The sequence below is a fragment of the Schistocerca cancellata genome, chromosome 1 (genome assembly GCF_023864275.1).
Source record: "Schistocerca cancellata isolate TAMUIC-IGC-003103 chromosome 1, iqSchCanc2.1, whole genome shotgun sequence".
Taxonomy (NCBI): domain Eukaryota; kingdom Metazoa; phylum Arthropoda; class Insecta; order Orthoptera; family Acrididae; genus Schistocerca; species Schistocerca cancellata.
The window spans coordinates 11,947,042-11,969,664 of record NC_064626.1 but is presented as its reverse complement, the minus strand read 5'-3'; the positions used below and the strand labels follow the sequence as shown (position 1 = coordinate 11,969,664).

General features: G+C 43.5%; 1 protein-coding gene across 4 annotated transcripts in view; it reads right to left on the bottom strand.

The window, feature by feature from the left end:
- Positions 1-367: 367 nt before the first annotated feature.
- Positions 368-22,623, bottom strand: part of LOC126164076 (serine/threonine-protein phosphatase 2A 56 kDa regulatory subunit gamma isoform) — a 382,345-nt gene continuing 360,089 nt past the window's right edge. For all 4 annotated transcript variants that reach the window (XM_049920208.1, XM_049920210.1, XM_049920211.1 and 1 more), the window contains one exon: positions 368-2,413. In XM_049920208.1, coding sequence (XP_049776165.1) covers positions 2,270-2,413 — 144 coding nt within the window. In that variant the 3' untranslated portion in view covers positions 368-2,269. The remainder of the gene's footprint in view (positions 2,414-22,623) is intronic.

The following is a 22,623-nucleotide window of genomic DNA, read 5'->3' as shown; positions in this document are numbered from 1 at the left end:
TTGATCAGTTCAGCCCCTATAATTAATGAGCTGAAAATACAATGTGATCGCCACATACTGTCACAGTGAAAAGAAAGGAAAAAGTTCATGCCATGTAGTTGTAAAAACATACCTTACTGCCTTAAAATAATATGCAAGAAGAGAGAAACCCCTGTCTTTCATGTTTGTTGCATTATAAATGAAGTTTCTGATAGCTTCAGTGTAAATCTATTAGTAAGCAATATGGAAAGTAATTGCTGCACAAAATCACCAAAATAACAAAAACCACAGTATAACTTGCTGTCATGCTGTGTAAGCACATTGTTCTCAGTAAGGTAACAGATTTGTGAAGAGCTGCTTCCTTTAAAAAAAAAAGAGGATGGTCCTCCTGCCTTTATAATCATCCATCAATATTTCAGTAAAAAATACCATGCTTTTGGATGTACATGCAGTAAAAGATCCTTGTCACACACAAGTTTCCTTGAAAACACTGTTCGATAACATGCAGACAGAAAGGAAACTCTTCAAGTCAGAAATATCACAGACTTGATAACATTGAAAGTTCTCAACAGCACCCACCAGTGTTTCATTCAAGAGTTACTACATGGCATCAATGACTAGGTTCTAATTTTAGGTTTATTATCATGAAACATCTCTTCCCTACAAATAATAATTGCTTCAACCAAATATGGTGGAAGCCTCATACATCTCCCCAGTGTTGCAAAAAACAGCTAACTTCCGATCTCAACTATTACTTCATACATTAGTGCCACACTGTCAACTTTCTCTTTCCAGGTAATTAATTATTAGTTATAGCTCAATGACAGTTCTGTGCTCCACAAAAATCAGTCCACTAAAAATACCCAGAAATTGTGATCAATCTCACCATATAAACACACTTTACTCTCAAATTATATGAAACTATGGCACTATGGTCAATCCAACTTGAATCACATATCAACATTCATGCTTGATCAGAGTAACAATGATATGAAGTTGTATTTTGCCATTATAAATACATGCCGCAACATATCACGTGGAAGGATTGTACACAAGATAAAAATAATTCTCTATATTGGTAACAATACTTATGTATTACAGGCATTAAAGAGTGCAAAGCTCACGACTGCTTCCAAGTACGGCTTCAAAGGCCACTGAGTGATGAGAATAACAGCACAAAAACACTTCTGAGCGTAACTTTGAAAGGCCACAAAAGTACAATTTTTCCAACAGTATGCATTATTCACTGTGTCAGACTGGCAAATCCAAACGCTGAATCTGGAAGTTCCTCAATTATCGACTACCCCATTAAGTATTTTGAAATAAGCTATATTCTGTATCACTAGATGCTCTGCAATTATCCCATGTTCAAGGGAATGCTGCCATTCCTGAACTAAACAACTTCATGATGTTGCCATACTAATAAGCAGTGTTACCTTATATAACAATTTATGAAACTTTCAGCTGCATTTAGCTCTCTCTCATCACGAGCGCGCGCATGTGCACGCACGCACGCACCCACGCACGAACACACGCGCGCGCACGCACGCGCACGCACGCACGCACGCACGCACGCACACACACACACACACACACACACACACACACACACACACACACACACACACATCCCTTCAGTTTCTTCCAAGCAATTAATTGTATTACCAGAATTTCCTACACAGCGTATCTCCCAACTTTATTGCCTTCAATATAGAAAAGCATCACCTCTAAAATGAAAATTAATATCGGTGAAACAGAGTGACTTACAGCAGTAATAAGTCACTTTATTTACACTGAAAATACGCTGGCAGCACAATCAGACAATAACAAAAACATTATGTATAGGTTATCTACATTTTATGGTCAACTTAGCACACCCACAGTCATAAGCTTTCCTGGCACTATAAACATGTTTTTTCTGGATTGTTGAAAAATGCCTGCAAGGATATATACAGAGGTAACGCTGCAAATCTATAGTTTTTCAAGGACTAGGTTCTCCATTTTTTCAGGCCTGTTAGTCTCCAAATACTCATTTTTCTAATGTTCCTGGAAAGCACTTTATAATCATGCTCCTCCTAAATTACTGAACTGCAACAACTCAAAGTGTAAATGTGAGGATTATTTCAGCTGCAACAGCTATTAATACATTTTGCAATTGCACAGCCAACTGCATTATCACTTTTGCTGAACTGCTTGACGGAACTTGTGTAGGGATGTATCAACGTCCTCTGGCTCCGCCTCAAGCGCTGCTTCCACCGAGTCAGACACGTCTGTTACTAAACTGCCTTCATTAGCACTTGTTGACATCAGGTGGCGTCGGAAGATACTCGTCAGCCCGCTTGTGGTCAATAAGAGCTTTAAGAGTATATGTGTCATGTGGAAGTTCAGATTTTCGTCGGAGTAATGGTTTCTCTTTGTTGCAGGTTTTCCTCACCTGAAATACAAAACACGAATGATTTAATACAGAAATATTTAGATGTGCAACAAAACCTGTTCACTGCACAGAACTGATATGAGAGAGAATGCATGAGGACGAATGAAGAAACTAAATGAATTATTATGATAAAGAACACAAAAAGTGGGAAAGATGACACACACAGCAACATCAAAAGACATGATATGTGGATAGAAGTCTGCCTTTTTTCTTGTATATGCTTTCTCTGCAGCTTCAACAAATTATATGAAATGCATACAGTTCTACTGATAATGCACAAGAGCTGATTTTTACATTTTATTTACCACTACCACATAATTTTTACCTACATCATAACACTTAAATGGTTTTTTTTAAAAAAAATAATGATTTACTTTTGTTTTGTCATAATTATGCACGATTGATTACTGTTTCAGAGATATTGTTTGTAATTAAATTTATACCTTTGATGAAACTTGATTTATAGAGTATGTAAAATTTAAGACTGTTTTGTTCTGAATTGTTTATTACCGATCAGAGTTCAGTCCAAGTTCTTAATATAATTTTTAAATAAATGGCTCCTTTTATCTGAATGTAATTCTTTTCATCATCAATTCTTCAAACCTCAGCACACGATTGGAAACTGTGACTCATCTCCTCTTCCAAACTCATTTGTGATCTACATTTCGTGTTGACTGTCAATGGTGAAAATCTACCTCATGCAAGTAGGATGTTGCAGAAGGTACCAAATTTCATGGGGTTTTGTCATCTGTTTGTAGATAATCTCTGCTTCTCCAAACTCCACAACTGAAGTGATAAGTAAACATACTTGGACTTCCATGTGGACTTTTGAAGAAATATCAAGAAATTGCTCTTGTTCTTCAATGGAAAGTGATGATGGGAGTTCTGTACTACAACTATTTCTGGTAACTACTCCACAAAGTAACTGCCAAAAGTTCAGTTAAATGACCACAAAACAGACTTCAATTCTTACTCAATTGAAAAACATTATTCTCTAAAACCATATGAAGAGCAGAGAAAATGTTCAAAATGCTCGGAGACTGGATTATTATTATTATTGACTTTTTTTTTCTCAGACTTAAATCTGGTTAAAAATGGAATGTGACGCGGACCTCGGTCAAGCGTGACTTCCTTGTAACTGTATGGTATATGTTATATTGCATTTAGGAACTTTCGGGTAATTGAACATGTATCAATAATTACAGATTTTTGTAGTTTTATATATATGTTTGGATGTAGCTGTATTGCATTGATGTACTGGTGAATATTGTGAGGTATGACTCCTGTAGTTGATAGTATAATTGGGATAATGTCGACTTTATCCTGATGCCACATGTCCTTGACTTCCTCAGCCAGTTGGATGTATTTTTCAATTTTTTCTCCTGTTTTCTTCTGTATATTTGTTGTGTTGGGTATGGATATTTCAATTAGTTGTGTTAATTTCTTCTTTTTATTGGTGAGTATGATGTCAGGTTTGTTATGTGGTGGTGTTTTATCTGTTATAATCGTTCTGTTCCAGTATAATTTGTATTCATCATTCTCCAGTACATTTTGTGGTGTGTACTTGTATGTGGGAACGTGTTGTTTTATTAGTTTATGTTTTATGGCAAGTTGTTGATGTATTATTTTTGCTACATTGTCATGTCTTCTGGGGTATTCTGTATTTGCTAGTATTGTACATCCGCTTGTGATGTGATCTACTGTTTCTATTTGTTGTTTGCAAAGTCTGCATTTATCTGTTGTGGTATTGGGATCTTTAATAATATGCTTGCTGTAATATATGGTGTTTATTGTTTGATCCTGTATTGCGATCATGAATCCTTCCGTCTCACTGTATATATTGCCGTTTCTTAGCCATGTGTTGGATGCGTCTTGATCTATGTGTGGCTGTGTTAGATGATACGGGTGCTTGCCGTGTAGTGTTTTCTTTTTCCAATTTACTTTCTTTGTATCTGTTGATGTTATGTGATCTAAAGGGTTGTAGAAGTGGTTATGAAATTGCAATGGTGTAGCTGATGTATTTATATGAGTGATTGCTTTGTGTATTTTGCTAGTTTCTGCTCGTTCTAGAAAGAATTTTCTTAAATTGTCTACCTGTCCATAATGTAGGTTTTTTATATCTATAAATCCCCCTCCACCTTCCTTTCTGCTTAATGTGAATCTTTCTGTTGCTGAATGTATGTGATGTATTCTATATTTGTGGCATTGTGATCGTGTAAGTGTATTGAGTGCTTCTAGGTCTGTGTCACTCCATTTCACTACTCCAAATGAGTAGGTCAATACTGGTATAGCATAAGTATTTATAGCTTTTGTCTTGTTTCTTGCTGTCAATTCTGTTTTCAGTATTTTTGTTAGTCTTTGTCTATATTTTTCTTTTAGTTCTTCTTTAATATTTGTATTATCTATTCCTATTTTTTGTCTCTATCCTAGATATTTATAGGCATCTGTTTTTTCCATCGCTTCTATGCAGTCACTGTGGTTATCCAATATGTAATCTTCTTGTTTAGTGTGTTTTCCCCTGACTATGCTATTTCTCTTACATTTGTCTGTTCCCAAAGCCATATTTATATCATTGCTGAATACTTCTGTTATCTTTAGTAATTGGTTGAGTTGTTGATTTGTTGCTGCCAGTAGTTTTAGATCATCCATGTATAGCAAATGTGTGATTTTGTGTGAGTATGTTCCAGTAATATTATATCCATAATTTGTGTTATTTAGCATGTTGGATAGTGGGTTCAGAGCAAGGCAGAACCAGAAAGGACTTAATGAGTCTCCTTGGTATATTCCACGCTTAATCTGTATTGGCTGTGATGTGATATTATTTGAATTTGTTTGGATATTAAGTGTGGTTTTCCAATTTTTCATTACTATGTTTAGGAACTGTATTAATTTAGGATCTACTTTGTATATTTCCAATATTTGTAGTAACTATGAGTGGGGTACACTATCAAAAGCTTTTTGGTAATCAATGTATGCGTAGTGCAACGACCTTTGTTTAGTTTTAGTTTGCTACATAACCTCTGCATGTGTTATCAGTTGCTCTTTACATCCTCTTGCTCCTTTGCAGCAGCCTTTTTGTTCTTCATTTATAATTTTGTTCTGTGTTGTATGTGTCATTAATTTCTGTGTGATGACTGAAGTTAATATTTTGTATATTGTTGGTAGGCATGTTATGGGGCGATATTTAGCTGGGTTTGCTGTGTCTGCTTGATCTTTAGGTTTCAGATAGGTTATTCCATGTGCAAGTGTATCAGGGAATGTGTATGGGTCTGCAATGTAACTGTTAAATAATTTAGTTAGATGTGAATGTGTTGAGGTGAACTTCTTTAGCCAGTAATTTGCTATTTTATCATTTCCAGGGGCTTTCCAATTGTGTGTAGAATTAATTGCTCGGGTGACTTCATGTTGCAAAATTATCACTTCAGGCATTTGTGGTATCATCTTGTATGTGTCTGTTTCTGCTTGTATCCACCGTGCATGCCTGTTATGTTGTACCGGGTTTGACCATATGCTGCTCCAGAAGTGTTCCATGTCTGTTATGTTTGGTGGATTGTCTATTTTAATGTGTGTGTTATCCATTGTTTGGTAAAATCTCTTTTGGTTTGTGTTGAATGTTTGGTTTTGTTTCCTTCTATTTTCACTTTTTTTGTATCTTCTAAGTCGTTTGGCGAATGCTTGCAATTTCTGCTTTTTTTCATCTAATTGCTCTATTGCTTCTTGTTGCGAGATTTTACCTAACCTTTTTCGTTTTTTGTCTGATATTTCATTTCTTATAAATTGTGTTAGCTGTCCGATGTCTTTTCTCAGTTTTTCTATTCTGATCTGTAACCTGTGTTGCCATGCTGGTTTAGTGCGTTTCTTCTGTGTGTTGGTTTGTTCTGATCTCTGCCTAGTGTGTATATTTAGTGTAGTGAGTGCTCCTATATAAACCAGTAGTTGTAACTCTTCCATAGTTGTGTTTTCATTTATTTTGTTGTGTATGATTGTGTTGATAGTTTTTATTGTTGTTTCGACTTGTGGGTTATTTGGTGGTCTATGCAAGAATTGTCTAATGTCTGTATTTGTGTCTTTGTATTCTATATATGTCAGCTGAAATTTCTCTTCTATATCTAACACATGTCTCTGTTCGTGTTCTATTTGTGCTTGTTCTGGTGGCTGTCTTAAGATTTCGTTTTCCTCTGACTGTTTAATTGATGCGTGTTGGTCTTTGTTTGTTTGCTCTGGGATGTTTGAGTCCATTACTGTGTTTTCTTCCTCTTCTGATTGCACATTATTTTGTTCCAGTATTTGTTGTACTTGTTGTTTGATGTTTTCTAATTCTGACTGGGGTATCCTGTTATTTTTTATTATTACACGGATCTGATCAGCTAGTCGTTGTTCTGTTAAAAATTTTAATTCCGGGTATCTGGTAATAAATGTTGTGTATACTTGTGATCTGTATCCAGTTGTGTTGGTTCCTAGGTTTGTTGCTTGGTAATAACAGAACATGAGGTGTCGATTAACTTCATCTGACCATCTCATCCTCTGTCTTTGTTTTCCTTCTAGGGTGGTTGCAGGAAGCATATCCTGCAAAACACCTCTATTCGGATTTAAATCCTTTTCCAGTTGGCTAGCAGTGTCGTTACCATTGTGGGCGGGCATAGGGTTCAAGCGTCATCCCCGACCATGACGGCACTTGTCCGAGGCTTCTTTAGTTCTGTCCTGAACCAAGTAATCACACTAAAAGGGGGGTTAGCCCTATTAGTGGTTTGTTTTTTCGTCGCCTTTTACGACTGGCAGAACATACCGGAGGCCTATTCTTTTCCCGGGCCTCCACGGGGTTTATTATTATTATTATTATTATTATTATTATTATTAATTATGTATTGTTTGGCACACCAAGCTGGTCTTTCAATTGGACATCATTCAGCAACTTGTGTATTCCTTAAAACAACAGCACCCACTTTTGCCCGAACAGCTACTAGATGGACCCAACATTGCTTAACTTTGGTGATCAGGTGGGAACTGGTGTTACCAACATGACAAGGCCATAGGAGAATTAATAAAAATACAGGAATGTTAGGTGGTGGTTTTAATGTTTCAGGTGTTGTACATTGTCTCCCCCAATTGTGTACAACATATAGAACATTCATCCCAGAAATGTGAACATATTAGGAAACCCTCCTCTGGAATGTTCTTCAATCTAGGTGTCACTCTGGCTCGAAAGTTGGTTATATCATTAAAGTGTTGATTGTTTTTGTGAATTTCTGCACATTGTCATTTCATGGTACTTTCATTTTGATTACATCAAGTCTGCTCACCTGCGATGATTTTTTTCTAACTGTCAAGTCAATGTGCACAGAAAAAACTTTGCACACACTTTCCGCTTCTTCAAAAGATTCTGGAGTGTGTGTGTTGAGCACTTGATTTAGAGACGGTGCTCCTTTGCGATTTGTGACAACAACACTGACACACAATGGCTGCACACTGCCTGCTCACAGCTGACTGGTCTGTTGTGTGACAGAGCCACACTTGCCAGTCGTTTGACAGCGGACACCTATCATAATACATAACATGGACAGAGCAACTGTAAAATAATGTATTCTACTATGATATGATATCTCCTACTTTTTGTTACAGAGTATGCAACTTTGTAAGATGAAAGAAGGGCCTCCACAGGAATTGCAGCTTGTTTTGTAATTTTTTTATCTCTCCCCTTCTTTTACCTTGTGGGAGAAGTATTCTCATGATTTGTTTACCAAACTGCTTCGATTTGTCTCCAAATGAAGTTTTGTTTTACTAGGAAACATATTTTTACTAGCTAGGACTTTGAAACAACGATGCACTGCTGTCGTTCTTATTTTCCAACATGTAAAACTTAATTGACATCAAACTTGCTGCATTTTTGTCTATCCCTGTGAATGTGCTGATAGAACTGATTAAACTGCAGTGCAATTTCCATTTAAATGACAAATTTTACGTTCATTATGTCCCCAACAAATCAAAAATAATGAAATCATAGCGAAAATTGGCTTTCAAATGGGTCAAATGGCTCTGAGCACTATGGGACTCAACTGCTGTGGTCATAAGTCCCCTAGAACTTAGAACTACTTAAACCTAACTAACCTAAGGACATCACACGCTCCCATGCCCGAGGCAGGATTCGAACCTGCGACCGTAGCGGTCGTGCGGTTCCAGACTGTAGCGCCTTTAACCGCTCGGCCGGCCAAAATTGGCTTTGTTTGTGATATATGTTGTTGAGAAATATGAAACCAAGCCACATGCAGGCCATTCCATGTTCCCTATATGACCACACTGCCATCTAATGTGGTGCATTCACTGTCTCTCCCCCCCCCCCCCCCTTTCACCATGTGGTGTGTGTGTGTGTGTGTGTGTGTGTGTGTGTGTGTGTGTGTAAAAGACGTTGGCAGGGTGAAACATTCTGCCAAGAGACACAAGGAGCATACTGTGCAGCATCATCAGTGTTTTCCACTATAAGAGAGCCGTCACATTTTACTGAACTTTGGGAATCAAAAATTAGTGATATATTTGTCAGTTAACTGTCAACTAAGTATTCAGATGGGAGCTCATCTATGTAATACGAGGTGACAGTTGTTGCATTAACAACTATATCTGTTTACATTAATGAGCTGCCTACAGGGACTGGTTTATTAAAACCTAAGAGAAGGATGTGTTAACAACTGGAGGCTGAAGGATTTTCATTTTTTTGGCCCCTGCACAGGATATTTGCCTTATTACTCCAATGTAGTGACTTTCCCATACAAAAATTTTGGAGTCACTGCCCCCAACTAGGTGTACCCAGACCAAGAGATACACACTTATGGTGGTGGACAACATGCTTCTGATCCATGTCAGCCTAACGGCGTTTCCCATACACTGCTCTGCCTAAGTGACAGACGTGTGGACATGCTTTTCAATACATGAATGTAACCTTAATGTGTACGGCACTGTGGTTACGTAGAGAGTAAGAATGAAGGCTGGTGTTCCTGCAATATGCTACAGCTTACCAGTATACTCATTGTTTTGAGTAACTCTTCATGCTACTACTTTTGGAGTGTTCTTTAGTAACCCAGTAGTCATTAAGTTTTTACTGTTGAAGACTTGCAGCCTTTCAAGGACACACAGTACAGACCGTTTTCAAGATCTGACGGTGCCTTCTAATTGGCCTAAACCTTCGGGAGGGAGTATTAGGGGCACTCAGTGAGGTGGTTATCAACACCCTTACGAAATCAGTGGAAATTAATGTGGTTAAAACTGAGGGAACGGCAAGAAAAGTTATAAAAGACAATCTGAGATAATACCGCACTCACTCTCACCCAGTTCCACCCATGATCATCTGCACAATCACACAAGCTCAAATCATGAAAGATAGTGTTAAAACTGTTCACATATTTTATAAAACTTAAGTAAAACTAAGAAAGACAAGAGGAAAACAAAAACAGATTCAAAGGAAATGTGGCTGGCTGATCACTTACCAAAAACATGGATGAGCCAGCCAACTGATAACACACTAAAAACATCACCCTGACATTTTAGGAAATAAGTGTGACAATTCACAAAATTGTGAATGCCGTACCACATTCATTCGACTGTTAGTTAAGTTAGAAGGCAAATTTGTTGGCATTTGAGATGCTGCCCTTCAGTCCAAAAATGTGGCGCACTGTGATCTGTGCACCAAAAGCACCACATATTTGAAAGTCCTCTCACTGGAACAAGAAGTCGTGTCACAGGGCTGCAGTCCATGCCCAGATGAGTAAGGAGGGCCTCATCCCACCCGTCTGACTGCAAGGAGGTATGCTGTGGCCTTATTAGGTGCAGCTTATTATAAACCATTCCCTTGTACGTGGAGAGGGTGTCCTGGATAGTCTGGACTACTTTATCTGCTGGGTGCAACCATTGTAGAAAGTGAAGAGCACTCATGGAATCTTAACAGATAACTCTAAGCATGCTTCATCTGGTCCAAAGCTCACAAGATCATGTATAATTCCACACCAAAGAGAGAACAGTTTTGAGGCAGTCAGACCTTGTGGACACGATGAGGGAAAGCAACAGAGCAACTGACAGAGTCCCTCTGTTTAGACCCAGCCATAAATATAACTACAGAGCTATCGTGCTCCGCTAAAATGTCTTAAAATAATGTATTAAAAAAAAAATCCACACACAAATCACACAAATTAAAAATGCGATGAGAATGATTAAAATGAACACGCACACACCCACACCGACACATGCACACTTGCATTCATACCCACACACACACACACATCTGCAGGAAACTGGAAACCTGTCCTCTAACATCTGCACTGTAAACTGCAACTGACAAGTCACTGTTGCAATACTGGAGGAAGCAAAATCACCCACAAATAAGGAGCCCTGTACAAGACTCTTTACAACAAATGTGATACTGTTCATGGCCATGGCAAAGAGGGCACACTTTAAAACACTCATAGAGGAACACCATTCCCCTAATCAAAACAGTTTGACAGCATGTCTCCAACTTGTTAAGAAGGATCATATGAAGATGGGAAGGTAGAGCTAGAGCTAGAGCTAGAAGAGCTGTCCTAGAACAATGTCTCCAAGTGATGTCATTTGCCTTATGGATATCAAGGAATACACTGCTGAATGGCCACCCGTAGCAGAGTCAGATTGTCAACAGTAGATCGAAATCTCCTGAATCCATACAGAGAACAACCAAAGAGTTGACCAGTTTAAAACATGCAAACCACACAACAGTTGTCTATCCGCTTCAGACGCCTACACAGTTTGTTAAGGTGATGCTCCAGTAACTACTGTGACATGTTCAATCTTTAACTGGTTTGGGAAGAGGTATCAAAATTGCCTCTCTCCACGAATTGGGAAAGTGGTCTTCCTGTAAGATTAAAATACCCAGGGAGAATTTCCTTTGACACTGCTGCCAAATGTCAAACATGCTGTACTGCAATTGGTCATGACCAGGTGCAGTACCACAGCCTCAGACAGTGACGAATCCAGCTCCCACATGGAGAAATGGCAGTCGAAACTGTTGGCTCTGAAGTCCAACCGACCCGTCCCTACAGTCACACAGTAGCGACTGAATGCTGGATCCTGGCAGGCAGTGGCAGTAGATGTTGCAAGATACTCTGCCATTGTCTGGACAATGTACGTGGATGATGTTTGAGACACCCTTGCTTTAACACTACTACTATGGATAAATGACTGCATTTACTGGAAATTCTTCTAACAGCTTCCCATACCTTTGTAGAACAAGTGAAACAGTTGATAAGAGTCCAGGAACACTTGCCATAACATTTTCTCATTCTCCTTAATCATTCATCAAGTCCTGGCTCTCGTGACTCTAAAGGCTACGAGATTGTCTGCTCTTGGGCAACATTTGAAACTGTCTTAAGCTGCATGACTGACCCGGATTGCCGAGCAGCACTCATCAGTCTACCACGAAACAGCTTGCCGCCTAAGATGACATCAGGACTTCAGGATAGAGAACTCAAAGGCACGGTGGGTCACTAGCGTGACGTGGCCCTCCCGCTCCTGGACACTGCTCCCGTGTCGAAACTCGGCCATCGTCCAGTTAGCTCTGTACTAATGTCCCATCTGGTAGGTGGACCGAGAGTGGTAAGTGGTCACTGGAATGAAGGTCCCTTCTCAATGAGCAAAGTCTCCTAGAGCCATAGAGCAGAAAGAGAAGTCGAAGGCCAAGGACGACTTAGTAGCAGCCAAGATATGAGTAAGATTGCCCGTATTGAAGATGCACAACTCCTGACACACCATGAGGTTCTCCAAATCTCAACCTCTAGGGCATGTTGAATTTAAACCCTGTAATACATTATCTGGGTTAAAGTCACTCAGTAGAAGGAATGGCTGGGGGAGTTGCTCAACAAAGTCTGTGAGAGATTCACAATCTATCACATCCTGTGGAGGTAAATACAGTGAGCAAGTGGTGACGATCTGGCTGACACGAGCTTCAATGGCTGCTGCTCGTACATCGGTAATAAAGGGGGGAAGAGGAGTGGTGTGTGTTACTGACAAACATGGCAACCCCACCCTTGGCTCTTTCCCCAATCAGGTCATCTTCATCTTCACAGTGAAGGGTATAGCCTCGTGGCACAGGGGCGTAAGTGGCTTTAAAATTTTTTTTTTTTTTTTTGTGGTTTTAGGGCGCACAACTTCAATGGTCATTAGCGCCCTGACTACGTTAAGAATGCACCGTGAGGCACAAGTTTAAAACAACAACTAAAAGGGAAAACACGATAAAAGACAGACTGACAGGCATAGGATTAAAAAACAGCATCATCAAATGTCCTTAGTGAGGTTTGTCAAATTGATAAAACGAAGAACACGAGCAGCTGCTCATGGGTCATCTGCTAAAACGGCATCTAAAGTACATGGCAGGTTAAGATCGAGATGCAGTGCGTTAAAAGCCGGGCAGGACATTAAAATGTGGCGGACCGTCAGCAATTGCCCACATGGGCAGAACGGCGCCGGCGCAGCCGTCAGCAGATGGCAATGGCTGAACCGGCAGTGTCCAATTCTTAACCGGGCCAAAACTACCTCCTCCTGCTGAGAAGGGCGTGTGGAGGACGTCCAAGCCACGGGAAGAGGTTTCAAGGCCCGAAGCTTGTTGTCTGTAAGGGCAGCCCAATCGGCATGCCACAGCGAGAAAATGCGCCGACAAATAACCCTGCTAAAATCTGACGAAGGGACACAACAAGAAGCTGTCCGAGGCTGGAGGACCGCAGCCTTGGCCGCGGCATCTGCAGCTTCGTTCCCAGGGATACCGACATGGCCAGGGACCCACATAAAGCTAACCGGAGAACCGACGTCCACCAGCTGCCGAAGAGAGCGTTGGATCCGGTGCACGAAAGGGTGAACCGGATACGGATCACTGAGGCTCTGGATGGCACTCAGGGAATCGGAGCAGATGACATAAGCAGAATGTCGGTGGCGGCAGATGTAAAGAACAGCCTGGTAGAGGGCAAAGAGCTCAGCTGTGAAGACCGAACAATGGCCATGGAGCCGGTATTTGAAACTTTGTGCCCCGACAATAAAGGAACACCCGACCCCGTCATTGGTCTTAGAGCCATCTGTATAAATGAAAGTCATATGGATGAACTTCGAACGAAGTTCCACAAAACGGGAGTGGTAGACCGAACCGGGGGTAACCTCTTTTGAGAGCGAGCTGAGGTCAAGATGAACGCGGACCTGAGCCTGGAGCCAAGGTGGCGTGTGACTCTCGCCCACTCGAAAGGTTGCAGGGAGTGAAAAATTAAGGTGTTGAAGGAGGCGACGAAAGCGAACTCCAGGGGGTAGCAGGGCAGAGACATACAACCCGTATTGACGGTCGAGAGAGTCGTCAAAAAAGGAACGATAAGACGGGTGGTCGGGCATTGACAGTAGCCGACAGGCATACCGACAAAGCAGTATATCGCGCCGGTAGGTGAGTGGCAATTCGCCAGCATCAGCATGAAGACTCTCTACGGGACTAGTATAAAATGCTCCGATCGCAAGTCGTAAACCCCGATGTTGTATGGAGTTGAGGCGGCGTAAGATGGAGGGCCGTGCAGAGGAGTATACGAAGCTCTCATAATCCAGCTTGGAGCGGACGATCGACCGATATAGACAGAAGTAGGACGGTTCGATCCCCTCCCCACGACATACCACTGAGAACACGGAGGAATTTAAAGAACGGGTACAACGGGCGGCCAAATATGACACATGTGGAGACCAGCTAAGTTTCCTGTCAAATGTAAGGCCTAAAAATTTGGTTGTCTCCACGATTGGGAGAGCAACGGGACCGAGTCGTAAGGACGGTGGGAGAAACTCTTTGTAGCGCCAGAAGTTAATACAGACCGTCTTCTCGGCAGAAAAACGGAAGCCATTGGCGACACTCCAGGAGTAAAGACGGTCAAGAGAACGCTGAAGACAGCACTCCAGGACACGTGTACACTGCGCGCTGCAATAGATGGTAAAATCGTCCACGAAAAGGGAGCCTGATACATCAGCTGGGAGGCAATCCATTATTGGATTGATCGCGATGGCAAAGAGAGCGACGCTCAAAACTGAGACCTGTGGCACCCCATTCTCCTGGCGAAAGGTGTCTGACAGGACAGAACCCACATGTACCCTGAACTGTCGATCCATTAAAAAGGAACGAATAAAAAGAGGGAGGCGACCGCGAAGGCCCCATGTATACATGGTGCAGAGAATGCCCGCCCTCCAACAGGTGTCGTAAGCCTTTTCCAAATCAAAGAACACAGCCGCGGTCGGGCGCTTCCGCAAGAAGTTGTTCATAATGAAGGTCGACAAGGTAACCAGATGGTCAACAGCAGAGCGGCGCCTACGAAATCCACATTGTACATTGGTAAGTAGGCGTCGAGACTCGAGCAGCCAAACCAATTGAGAGTTAACCATTCGCTCCATCACTTTACAGACACAGCTGGTAAGCGAGATAGGTCGATAACTGGAAGGCAAGTGCTTGTCCTTCCCCGGCTTAGGAATCGGGACAGCAATAGACTCGCGCCAGCATGCGGGAACATGTCCCTCAATCCAGATGCGATTGTATGTACGAAGAAGAAAACCTTTACCCGCAGGAGAAAGGTTCTTCAGCATCTGAATATGAATAGAATCAGGCCCCGGAGCGGAGGACCGTGATCGGCCAAGTGCGTTTTCGAGTTCCCGCATGGTAAATGGGGCATTATAACTTTCACGATTCGAGGAGCGGAAGTTAGGTGGCCTAGCCTCCTCTGCCTGTTTGCGAAAAAGTGGCCGAAGGCATTGGAGACAGCCTCAGGGGCCACAAGGACGTCATTCGCGACCTTCAAGCCAGAAACTGGTGAGTGGACCTTAGTGCCAGATAGCCGGCGCAGGCTACCCCAGACAACAGAAGGAGGAGTAAAACTGTTGAAGGTGCTTGTGAAAGCAGCCCAGCTGGCTTTCTTGCTTTCTTTAATAATACGACGACACTGAGCATGTAATCGTTTATAATTGATACAATTTGCCACTGTAGGGTGGCGTTTAAAGGTGCGTAAAGCACGTCGACGAGCACGTAAAGCGTCTCTACATGCTGCGGTCCACCAGGGGACCGGTACGCGACGTGGAGAAGAAGTAGGGTGAGGGATGGAATATTCAGCAGCAGCGAGAATGACTTCCGTGAGGTGTGCGACCTGACGATCGCAACTTGTGAAGGTTTGATCCTGAAAGGTCGCCCTGGAAGAGAAGAGCCCCCAGTCTGCCTTGGAGATGGTCCAACTGGAGGAGCACGGAGAGGGGGTATGCTGCAGGAGATGGATAACACACGGGAAGTGGTCGCTCGAATATGTATCAGCAAGTGCATACCACTCAAACTGGCGTGCAAGTTGGGGAGTACATATAGAGAGGTCTAAATGGGAGTAGGTGTGAGATGTGTCCGAAAGAAAAGTAGGGGCGCCAGTATTGAGGCAGACAAGATTGAGCTGGTTGAAAAGGTCTGCTAACAGGGAGCCCCTCGGGCAGGATGCTGGAGAGCCCCAAAGGGGATGGTGGGCATTGAAGTCTCCAGTTAACAAAAATGGTGCAGGTAGCTGAGCAATAAGTTGCATCATGTCTGCCCTGGTAACAGCAGATGACGATGGAGTGTAAACGGTACAAATGGAAAATGTAAAAGTGGGGAGAGTAATGCGGATGGCAACTGCCTGCAGGCCGGTGTGCAACGTGATGGGATCATAGTAAATATCATCCCGGACCAGCAACATAACCCCTCCATTCCATGAGCTGGGACACCTACCACAGGGGGTAGGTCAAAACGCACAGAGATGTAGTGTGCCAAGGCAATTTGATCGTATGGGCGTAGCTTCGTTTCCTGGAGGGCTACGACGAGCGGACGGTGCAAGAAGAGCAGCAACTTCAAGTCCTCTCGGTTGGAGCGAATGCTGCGAATATTCCAGTGAATAAGTGCCATCGTAAGAAAAGGAAGATGAAAGAAGGGGTCACCTCGAAGGCCGCTGAGGGCCTGGCTTCGAGCGAGCACTGCCGCCGCTATCAGTAGGCGGACAGTCATCGTCCATTGGGTCTATAGGTTCATCGGCCATCTTGGGAGGATGGCCGGGAGGGGGAGCTTCCTCCGCCGGTGAACGGCCAGATGTTCAGCTACCAGCGGTGCGGCCAGGCGAAACGGATGACGGCCTGGGGCAGCAACTGCTGGGTGGCGCAGGAGAAGAAATGCGCCGTGGCAGAGAAGGAGAACTGTGCTTCCTATGAGCCTTCTTGGAAGGACGTTTGGTGGAAGTACCGGTCGAAGGCTGGGAGGTCGAGGTACGTACGAAGTCTGCACGGGATGGTTCCTTCTTGAAGGCCCGTGCATCGGACTTCTGGGTCTTCGTCTTAGCAGAAGCTGATGAAGGGGCTGGTGTCTGTGGGGTGACGGGAGGAAGAGGAGACGTCGACCGCGTGATCTTAGCACTGGCCGAACGGACGACCGTGGTGCTGAAGGTCAGATCGCATGTCTGGGTTGCCACCTCCCGGGTAGTCCGAGGAGAGGCGAGGACAGTACTGTATTTCCCCGCTGGGAGCAGCGTGGGCTTCCTACTAGCCAATAGCTTGCGAGCAGCCGAGGTGGACACTTTCTCTTTGACCCGAATTTCTTGGATACAGCGTTCTTCCTTATAGACAGGACAGTCGCGGGAGGATGCGGCATGGTCACCCTGACAGTTCACACAACGAGGAGACGGAGGTGGACAGTCACCCTCATGGGCATCCATGCCACAAGTGACACATTTAGCCGCATTGGAACAAGACTGTCGAGTGTGATTGAAACGCTGACACTGGTAGCAGCGCGTAGGTGTCGGGACATAGGGGCGAACAGAAATAACCTCGTAGCCCGCCTTGATGCGCGATGGCAGCTTAACACTATCGAAAGTCAAGAAAAGTGTCCGGGTCGGTACAAGGTCATTGTTGACCTTTTTCATGACCCTATGGACAGCCGTCATGCCCTACTCAGCGAGGAAAGATTGAATCTCCTCGCCAGTCAATCCGTCGAGGGAGCTAGTATAGACTACACCACGAGACGAATTCAAAGTTCGGTGGACCTCCACCCGGACAGGGAACGTGTACAGGTGTGTGGCCCGAAGCAGTTTTTGTGCCTGAAAGGCGCTCTTAGTTTCTAGTAATAAGGTACCGTTACGCAACCTGGTACTAGATTTGACAGATCCGGCTATGGCATCTACGCCCTTCTGGATAACGAAAGGGTTGACAGAGGAAAAATCCTTTCCGTCCTCAGATCGAGAAACGACGAGGAACTGTGGGGCAGGCGGTAGTACTTTTGTCACTGGTGGCTGGTCACGTTTCCGTTTTTGGGCAGAAGTCAAGAGAGATGGAGTGAAATCCATTGCGGAGGAATCCCCCATGATTGCCAGCATCTCCGATGGCGCGCTCCTTCCTTGTGGGGACCCTCTCAGAGGGCACTCCCGACTTAGGTGAATGTTTACACCTCAGGTCACACCTCCCGAGAAACAGACGGAGGGACCAATCGGCATGGTCAGAAGGTATCAGCTCAGGTAATCACCCCTCCCCCCCCAGGCCTGGCCTTTACCAGGGGGTACGCGCGTGCCTTACATGTCTACCCAGGGCGGGGAATTACGCGTTACCCTGTCACCGGCTACGCGTGCGAACGCGTGGGTCGGCCTTCAGGCACGCACAGGGAGGAAGGAAGAAGAGGAAAAAGAAGAGAGAGAGGGAGAAAGAGGACAGACTGTCTCAAACACCGAGGCAGAGACCAGAGAAGGCAAGGAGAAGAAGGCAATGAGAAGGCAAGGAGAAGAAGGCAATGAGAAGGCAAGGAGAAGAAGTCAAGGGAAAGAGTAAGGAAGACAGTGAGGTGGAGAAGAACAAAGAAAGGAACCAACCAAAGGAAGGAAGAAACGAGAAGTGAAAAACCAAAAAGACCACAATTATAGGTCGTGGAACCGTCCGTCTCCGGACGCAGGCGCTAACTACCCCCGTGAGGGGGATGGACTCCTTTTAGTCGCCTCTTACGACAGGCAGGAATACCTCGGGCCTATTCTAATCCCCGGACCCGCAGAGGGGGCTTTAAAATGTGTTTCCTGTAAACACGAGCATCAGGGGTATGTCTGTGTTAGGAGATTCAGCTCCTCTGCCCGAGTCCTCAACCCATTCATGTTCCACTGTAGTACGGGAGCCATTTATCAAGGGGTTTGCACACACATTCTGTTGCTGCGCTGGGGTGGAGAGTCGGTCACAAGTAGAGGTTCAGCCTTCGGGGTGAGTGGTTGCCCCGGGCAGATTTTGCATTCCATTGGTTCTAAAGCAGAAGTAGTAGAACCGTCAGGTCAAATGACACTGATCGGGTCTGACAATTTACTCATTGTTTTTGCCAGCAGTGGAAGCCTTCTGTTTGCTTTTTGGCCCGCAAAGGTCTGTACGAACTGCCACAGCAGTGGTAGAGGCAGTGCTGGATTGTTAACCAGACTCCAGCTTTGGAGGAACTGGGAGCTCTGCAACTGTCGGAGGTGTGGCTTTATCGTATGTTCTCAGAGGGGGATACGGGCTCTGAAACAACTGAAGCTTTAGTTGTGCCAAATGCAAGTTGTTGGGCTTTTAGACCAAAGAAGACAACCAATAAATATTTGATAAATATATTATTGAGATTTTACGGCCTTCATTGGACTGCCCGTCCTTTTTATAGACAGAACTTATTGCTTGCCTGGTGGTCTAGAACCTACTCCGATCTCAATTCTCACTCTTGGTCTGAAACCACCCTGTCCTTTGTTTATTTGGTGATCTCGGTTTGCAGACTGGTTTGTTTGTCTTTAACACTCTCGAATCTGCATGTTTCATTTTTAAATCTTCTATTCTCTACTATTGTCCTCATGAATACATTTTCTATTGCCACGATCAGATATCTTAAGTACAAAATGTGTTTCTTATTGGTTGTTCTTCCTACCAGTTCCGTGTACTTTTACACTGTTTCATTAGAAACTAGATTCCTGTATAAATTTTCTTGATAATTTTTGTTAGTGTATTTTCTGGTTAATATTCTTTCTACCTTCCATATTCTGTCTATTTCTGCATTCTGAAAATGGTTTACTTGCACTCATTACTCCTAGTGGAGTAGCTGTTTTTTAGCTTTTCGATTTTCTGACTATCGAAAGGTCTTTTTCATTCCATGTATTCTTGTTAATATATTGTGCTTTTGTCATTTATTTTATTACACAACACAGGTTTTTCATTGAGGTTATATTTTTTCTCATACACATTTTTCTCTACAACTTTGATTTCCTTTTGTTGTACTGAGATTTTGTTTATGAGTGGTGTGTCTGTTAGTGTAATTATATAAGAGAATATTCTGAGCCCCATTATCTATGCCATTTTCTTTAGTGATTTGACTTTTTTTGTAGAGTTTCCTCAATACTGTTGGACAGGAGGGCAAGATCATCAGCAAATTCCAAGCAGTTCAAAGAAACTGGTGCACCTGCCTAACATTGTGTAGGCTCCGCGCAAGCGTGCAGAAGTGACGCACATGACATATGTCACCTGTCGGAGTCGTATCTACACTTATCACTGGTTCCATATCACTCCAACCGCACACACCTCACACCCTTACAGAGCCTCCACCAGTCTCAACAGTCCCCTGCCGACATGATCCGCTTGATACAGTTTGAAGAGACTTGTCTGATCAGGCAACATGTTTCCAGCCATCAACAGTACAATGTCAGTTTTGACAGCCCAGGCGAGGCATATAGCATTTTATCGTGTAGTCATCCAGGGTACACATGTGGGTCTCTGGCTCTGAAAGCGCATATCGATGATGTTTCGTTGAATGGTTTGCAAGCTGACACGTGTTGATGGCCCAGCACTGAAATCTGCAGCAATTTGTGGAAGGATTGCACTTCTGTCATGTTGAATGATTCTCTTCAGATGTCATTGGTCCGTTCTTGCAGGATCTCTTTCTGACCACAGCGATGTCTGAGATTTGATGTTTTACCGGGTTCCTGATATTCACAGTACATTCGTGAAATGGTTGTATGAGAAAATTCCCCACTTCATCGCTACCTCAGAGATGCTATGTCACATCACTCGTGTGCTGACTATAAAACCATGTTCATCAAACACTCTTAAATCTTGATAACCTGCCATTGTAGCTGCAGTAACTGATCTAACAACTGTGGCAGGCAGTTCTCTTATATAGGTGTTGCCGACTGCAGCATCGTGTTCTGCCTGTTTACTTAGCTCTGTATTTGAATACATGTGCCTATACCAGTTTCCTAGGCACTTCAGTGTATATGCTGTTTAAGTTAACCTTTTGCCGTTCTCACATTATATGCTCACACACATTTGAACAGTACTACTGACAGGTACTTCTTTCTGTTTTAATCCTGTTCCCTACAGGTAATGGTACAGAAAATTCTCCTCCGAACTCGTCTAATTTTAGCTGGAGCCCAAAATTTATTATTATTATTATTATTATTATTATTCTACTGAGTTGATAACCTCTTTCTGATATTGTCTCTTGATTCACCTAACAATATGAACAAACTTTTTTGTTTCATTTTTGAGATTGATGGGATGCTGTTCTGTTTCGTAGAGTTCTCTTAGCCTCTGTCATCTCAATTCTACAACTTCTTATCACTCAAATTTTCCCATGAGAACCCCCATGGCTGTACTCAATTCTAAATTATGCAGAGCTTCAAGCCCCCCCAGTCAGTTCTCTTAGGGGGAAGGAGGGAGACATGATTAAAGAAGCCATTAGACCAACACCACAGTGCAAACTATTCCTGCACACTGTAAGAAAGATTGCAACGTGTAAAGCGTGTGGAAAAAGAGAAATGAGTGTGAATGACTCGAATATTCTTGTACTTAGTGAGCCTCACTGGAGAGGAACAGGCCATTTCACGACCCAAGGAGGAGCACTGCGTACTTTTCAGGGAGTAGCGACCAAAGCAGAAATTGTGTTGCAATAGTCTTCCCTAGAAATCTGAGCAACAGTGTTAACTCAATATAAATATTATGAAAAGGAAAGTTGCTACTCACCATATAGTGGAGATGTCGGGTCGCAGATAGGCACAACAAAAAGGCTATTTCAAATAAAGCTTCTGGCCATTAAGGTCTTTCTCAACAAACAAACAAACACACACACACACACACACACACACACACACACACACACACACGACTGCAGTCTCAGGTAACTAAAACCACACTACAAGCAGCAGCACCTATGTGTGATGGGAGTGGTGACTGGGTGGGCGTAAGGCAGAGGCTGGGACAGGGGTAGTATGGTGGGGATGGGGGAGGGGGGGGGGTGGGGGAAGTGGCGGAAAAGGAGAGATGTAAAAAGACTGAGCGTGATGGTGGAATGCCGGCTGTGTAGTGCTGCAATGGGAATAGCGAAGGGGCTGGATGGGTCTGGCAGTGACTAACAAAGTTAAGGCCAGGGGGGTTATGGGAACGTAGGACATATTGCAGGGAGAGTTACCATCTGCACAGTTCAGAAAAGCTGGTGTTTGTGGGAAAGATCCACATGGCACAGGCTGTGAAGCAATCACTGAAATGAAGGATGCTATGTTTGGCAGCATGTTCTACAACAGGGTGGTTCACTTGTTTCTTGTCATGCCCACACCAACTGCAGCACAGTGGTTGCAGCTTAGCTTGTAAATCATGACTAGTTTCACAAGTAGCCCTACCTTTGATGGGATAGGTAATGTTAGTGACCGGAATGGAGTAGGTGGTGGTGGTGGTGGTGGTGGTGGTGGTGGTGGTGGAAGGATGTATGGGACAGGTTTTGCATCTAGGTCTATTACAGGGGTATAAGCCATGAGGTAAGGGAGCTGGCAGCAGGGGTTGTGTAAGGATGGACGAGTATATTGTGTAGGTTCGGTGCATGGCAGAATACCACTGTGGGAGGGGTGGGAAGGATAGTGGGCAGGATATTTCTCATTTCAGGGCACAACAAGAGGTAATCAAAACCCTGGTGGAGAATGTAATTCAGCTGCTCCAGTCCTGGGTAGTACTAAGTTTCGAGGGGAATGCTCCTCTGTGGCTGGACAGTGGGACTTTGGGAGGTGATGGGAGACTGGAAAGATGAGGCATGGGAGATTTGTTTCTATCCAAGGTCATCAGGATAATTACGGTCTATGAAGACTTCAGTGAGACCTTCAGTATATTTCAAAAGGAACCGCTTGTCACTGCAGATGCGATGACCACGGGTGGCTAGGCTGTACGGA